This window comes from Nansenia antarctica (assembly GCF_963989245.1).
Source record: "Nansenia antarctica genome assembly, chromosome: 1".
Taxonomy (NCBI): Eukaryota; Metazoa; Chordata; class Actinopteri; order Argentiniformes; family Microstomatidae; genus Nansenia; species Nansenia antarctica.
The window spans coordinates 12831243-12836868 of NC_137674.1; the positions used below are offsets into that span (position 1 = coordinate 12831243).

A 5626-nucleotide genomic window follows, 5' to 3' on the forward strand; every position below is an offset into this window, starting at 1 on the left:
TGCCCCACCTAACATACGTAATATTGACAATCTCACCACTTTCACAATCCAGTCTTAAAACACACCTTTTCACAATGGCTCACTTGGTTTGATCTCCTGCATTTTGTTTGTTGTTATCAGATTTTTCTGTTTTTGTCTCATTTTGCTTTGTTGATTTTAATGTTTTGATAGCCTTGAAAGGCGGCGCATGAATAAAATGTATTATTATTATTTTTATTATTATTTTTATTTTTTTTATTTACCCGACAAAACAAGGTTCAACCCCATGGCTCCCGGACTATGAAGAAGAGGCTGCCCTTTAGGTCAGGGTGGCCTTGGACCAAAATACATAACAGATCTCCAAATAAATAAATAAACTTGCCTTGCCTTGAAATAGTTTGTTGTATGGATATATTGATAATAATACAAAATATATATATTATAAAAAATGATGAGAAATATGTGCCCCCTCACAAATTCAACATCATTTGAAAATATATTTGAAGTTCTATGCAGAAACGGGAGGGGGGGATATTTATTCTGCATCCATGCTCAACACGTTTCTGGAGTAACAGGTTACATTACTGGGCTGACGGGCACGTTCACATTTGCACACGCTGTATCTCGGTGTAACACCTACATAAGGTGATACACCTTCAACCAAACCCTTCCCCTGAACCTTAAACCTAACTGCAACCACATTTGAATCAATTTGTGGGAGAGACTGCAGAACCTAGGACACATTACAGCAAACAAGGAAACACAACACAAGTGGCCTTTACTCCACAACTGCTGACTCAGTGGCTCATATTCTGCAAAATGTAATTGCGAGAGGATATCACTGAAGGCATATGTGTAAAAAATTCACAGCCCGCCAGGCCGCCACTGGTGTAAAGACATTTAGGCTCGCTGACCTGTCATAAAACTGAGATGAAAAAGCACTAGGGCAGGCAGCTATCACATCTGCCTCACTGAGGGAGGAGGGTCTTAAGCCGCTGTAATTGACGCTCACTCTCCCCCCAATAACCACATGACTTCGAAAAACAGGAGCGTTGTAAAGCAACGACTATGAATCCAGCTGATGGCTGTGAATCCTCTGGACTAACAAGTGTGTTACTGCACACTTGCATCGGAATTACATTGGGAATTGTCTTTTTGGGCAGAACTACTACAAGTGAGAACCAGAACAGTACAACAAGTGGCCACTAGGGTTTGCGGCGTTTCCAGGGTTACCAGGGCCCAGCATTCCCAGTTACCAGGGTTACCAGGGCCCAGCATTAATGTAATCTAGATCAGAATGATCTAAAGCTATACGTTTATTGCAGGGTCTATCATCTTTGTTCCTGCTCTGTAGATTCTATAATTCTGATTCTGTACGACTGTACGTCAATTTCATGAAAACAAATGTTGTTTGAAGAACTCCTTAGAAACCACACAGGGCCTAGTTTTCAGAGCTTAATTAATTGCAGCACTAAAATCATCTTGGGGCTCTTTCTGCGTCAGACATTATAAATTCCACGGTCGGCTTTGGACGAAAGACGATGGCAGGGCAGTGGAGGTTTCAGAGGCCCTCTATTGTGAACAAAGAATGACTTCCAATGGCCCCTGGTCCTAGCATTTGTTTTTCATATGGAGACTGATGGATAGATGATTCATTTGCTTTGGTTAAAGTGTAAACAACACTGTGACAGATTCCAAAAACTTTTATTAGAACATTACAGCAGATACAAAGGTCTATTGCAATCATACACTCTTCCAGAACGGTATGTGTGCTTCAACAACAAACAATAATGCACTTCCCCAAAAGGAAAAAAAGAGAGAAATAAATTAATAGAAAAAAAAGAAAGAACTACAAAAAACAAATACACAGCAGTTTCCATGTTTCTGTTGAGTGAAACTTCACAATGAAACAAGGCCTCGGTAGACTGGGAGGGGAGAAGTACACGTCATCGCTCTGCCCTCCTCCCTGGAGTACGCACTTGTTCTTCAGGAGTATGCACTTGTTCTCCAGGAGTACGCACTTGTTCTCCAGGAGTACGCACTTGTTCCCCTGGAGTATGCACTTGCTTGGCTCCATTCCTGGATCTCAAACAGCAGGACTCGTGGGAGGAGACTCTATGGAGCCCAACAACGCAATACTACTGTATGTGGTGTTTTGACAGTTAAATTACACTATACTGTAAGTAGCAACAATAATGAGCAGATATTGTTCTCCATAGCGCTATTCGAACCAGCTATCTGCGGTTTGCAATGCAAGTCGTTACACCTGTAATCACCTGCCAGTAGCCTAAAGCTATGTGTCAACCAGCACATGCAAGTTGGAATGTGTGCGATTGTCCAGGCACACAATTTCAGTAGTTTCAGCGACTGGAACACAACGAAAAATGCCCTCAAGGCTAATTAATTTAATCCTAATTTAAGTGATACGCTCAACTCTACAGAACTTTGAAGTATATGCATTAAATCATTTAATTTAAATGGGTCATTATGATGCTTGTTAATGGGTTTAAAGGGGTCAAATTTAATACATATATTTCCCTCAAATAATATATTCAGTTATAAGTGTATACATGTATTTTGTTTTGCATAGAAAGCAGTCATAGAGTCCGGACATAGAGTCAACAATTCTAGATTTTGGTTAATTTACTTAGCTCAAAGTTATTATTAACATAGGTGACTGCTTAGGACGCCTGTAAGCATTCTCTAGATAATGAGAGAGACTATATTCAATGGTGTTGTTGTGTATGTTAAATAAAATGCCAGAAGTGTGCCAAAATGACTAATTAAATTGAACATTCCTCTATATTGTCAAAATTAGTCACCTGCCATACATACAGTATACAGAACAAGTCATACAAATGTATGTCACCCATTCCTATCATGTTTGTAATGTATTAGTTACGTCTTGAACACGTCTTGTGTAGTTTAACTGTCAAAACACCACATACAATAGTATTGCCTCAGTGGTAAAACCCCAAAAATGTACCTCTTAATATTTAATATTTCACCCCTTTGTTAACATGAATAACTACTATAAAGCATTTGTTAGTGCCTTAACGAAGCATGAACAAGGCATTATTAATGCATAAGTTACTATGGCATTAATCCATGTGTATCATATTGTAAAGTATTACCATGTAAAATGTTACCAATACAACATTCATGTTTTCTATGTAACAATAACCCCTTGAACAGAGAATAAAATATGCTGTCCTACACTCTTCTAGTGATGTAGACTCAAGAGACAGAACATGTTAGTTTGAGATGTTTTATTTGTCATAGGGTTTTCATCTCCAGTACAAAAGGTGGAAGTTGGACTGCTCAGGATGTTGATAAGTTGTCAGAGTGTGCTGAAGGTACAAAGCATCAGACTTAGTAGCTGGCCATGGTGCTGGTGAGCCAGTCGTTGAAGATGCAGACCTAGAAGTGGGAAAAGGGAGACATTAGTGGTCAAACCAAGTAGGAAATAATGTGATAGCGACTTTATTCCAAAAAATCCCAAGATGAAATCTCTTTCCAGTCTCACCTTGGCGTAGACACCGGGGTTACCAGCCTCGGCACAGCCGTAGCCCCAGGACACAACACCCTGCAGCTCACCGTTGCACACCACGGGGCCACCGGAGTCACCCTGAGAGAGAGAGAGATGATGTAGTAAGAGTGAAGTATTTAGTTCAGATAAAGATGAAGTAGTTATTCAATATCAACATCTAAACAATTGACAACTGAAGTGCATGTAGTGAAGGATCATAGACTTCATATAAAGTCTTCTCTGTTGTCAAGTGCGTACCTGGCAAGAGTCCTTGCCTCCCTCCAGGTATCCAGCGCAGAACATGGCGTCGGTGATCATGCCGGGGTAGGCAATGTCACAGGCGTTGAAGGACAGGGTGGGGATTTCCAGGCACATCAGCTGGTCACCGCTGACTATTAACAGAGAGAAAGGATGGATTGAGAGAGGGGGAAGAAGGAAGACAGAGAGAAACGGTTAGATATATTGACATTGTGTTTGTAAAGGTAATCTGACCTTCCCTGTCATCTCTATACACACTCATTCATCATGAAGATGATCTACTGCCACATTTAACCTTTGCCCCTTGTGCTGTACTCACCGGAGCTCATGGTGTTGCCCCAGCCAGCGACTGTGCACATGGTGCCAGTGGCGGCACAGCTGGTGGGCAGAGCCACGGTCTGCACGTTGCTGTTGAGGGTGGCGGGCTTGCTCAGCTTGATCAGCATGATGTCGTTGTTGATGTTGTAGGAGCTGTACTGGGGGTGACGGATCACTTTAGAGGAAGTGATGAACTGCTCGGTACCCTCTGTCACTGTGATGTCGTGCTCGCCAAGACGAACCTGCACACGGCTGAAAGAGATAGAAAGAGTCAAAGTAAGAGCAGAGTCAATTGTCTCATGATTTTGTGTGTAACATTAACTTCTGTCCCCTGGTCAGGCTTGATACTTGTCTGTTATTTGTTGAGAACAAATTATTTGTAGCCTACAGTACAGTACTTACGACTTGTAGCAGTGAGCAGCAGACACAACCCAGTCCTCACTGATCAGGGAGCCTCCACAGAAGTGGTACCCAGAGTTCAGGGACACCGTGTGGGGCTGGGAGTGGGCCTCGCACTCATACCCTCCGACGATCTTGTCTTCCTCCGCAACTGAAAACAGAGGAAAGGCAGACCTTAGCTTATATCTTCATGGCTAGTCCCTTTGAAGTGGGACAATTTCAATTCTGCCACAATCTTCTTAAGTTAAAGTATTCTTTGCTCTCATATGATATAAATATTACTGTATTGTCAATAATATAACAAGGTGAAAGTCTTCCCTTTTTTCCAATGGCAATATTCATACTCACAAGCGGCTCCGATGAGCAGAACAAAGACCAGAGAAATCATGGTTGCTGTGTGATCCTGTCGATGAGAGGTGTTCACCTGCACCCTGCTATATATCCACAATCGTGAGAGCCGCCCCGTTCTTTGGGACTATTTCATTGGTCAAGAGTTAGCCATTGGGAAGCAAATGGTGGACCGCCAAGGTCAAGAGAATCTCGAAGTGAACATTTACTTTTCCATTGAAATCAATGTAATTTTTTCTTGATCCCAACCAGTACATACAGGTGCAACTCAAAAAAATTGAATATTGTGCAAAAGTTCATTCATTTCAGTAATTCAACTTAAAGGGTTAAACTTAAATATTATATAGACTCATTGCATTGTACATATGCATGATTATACTTTTCAGAGGGCTGACATTTCTGTATTTAAAATCCTTTTCTTATTGATTTCATGTAATATTAAACATTTCTGAGATATTTAATTTGGGGTTTTCATAAGCTGTAAGTCATAATCATCAAATGTATAACAAATAAAGGCTTTAAATATCTAGCTTTGCATGTAATGAGTCTATATAATATCTAACTTTAACCCTCTAAGTTGAATTACTGAAATAAATGAACTTTTGCACGATATTATATATTTTTTAGTTACACCTGTATTTGATCATCATTCCAGCTCTTCTGATGGTGTAAGAAATATAGAAATAATTATGTAATCATAAGGAAATGTTGTAGGCTACTGTAGTAAGCATTTGATTGAATATATTAATGGTTAGTACATGTTACATACTTTACTGCACATGTGCTCTTTGCTAT

The 5626-nt window shown here is 40.4% G+C and overlaps 1 protein-coding gene across 1 annotated transcript; it reads right to left on the minus strand.

Annotated features, from left to right (window-relative positions):
• Positions 1-3341: 3341 nt before the first annotated feature.
• LOC308158295 (trypsin-1-like) lies at positions 3342-4906 on the minus strand. Its single transcript, XM_080531887.1, has 6 exons — positions 4832-4906; positions 4487-4634; positions 4086-4336; positions 3767-3900; positions 3506-3607; positions 3342-3399 (listed from the first exon to the last, which is right to left on the minus strand). The coding sequence occupies exons 1-6, from the start codon at positions 4869-4871 to the stop codon at positions 3352-3354; spliced, it is 723 nt and encodes a 240-aa protein (XP_080388013.1). The 5' UTR covers positions 4872-4906; the 3' UTR covers positions 3342-3351.
• Between the last annotated feature and the right edge of the window lie 720 nt (positions 4907-5626).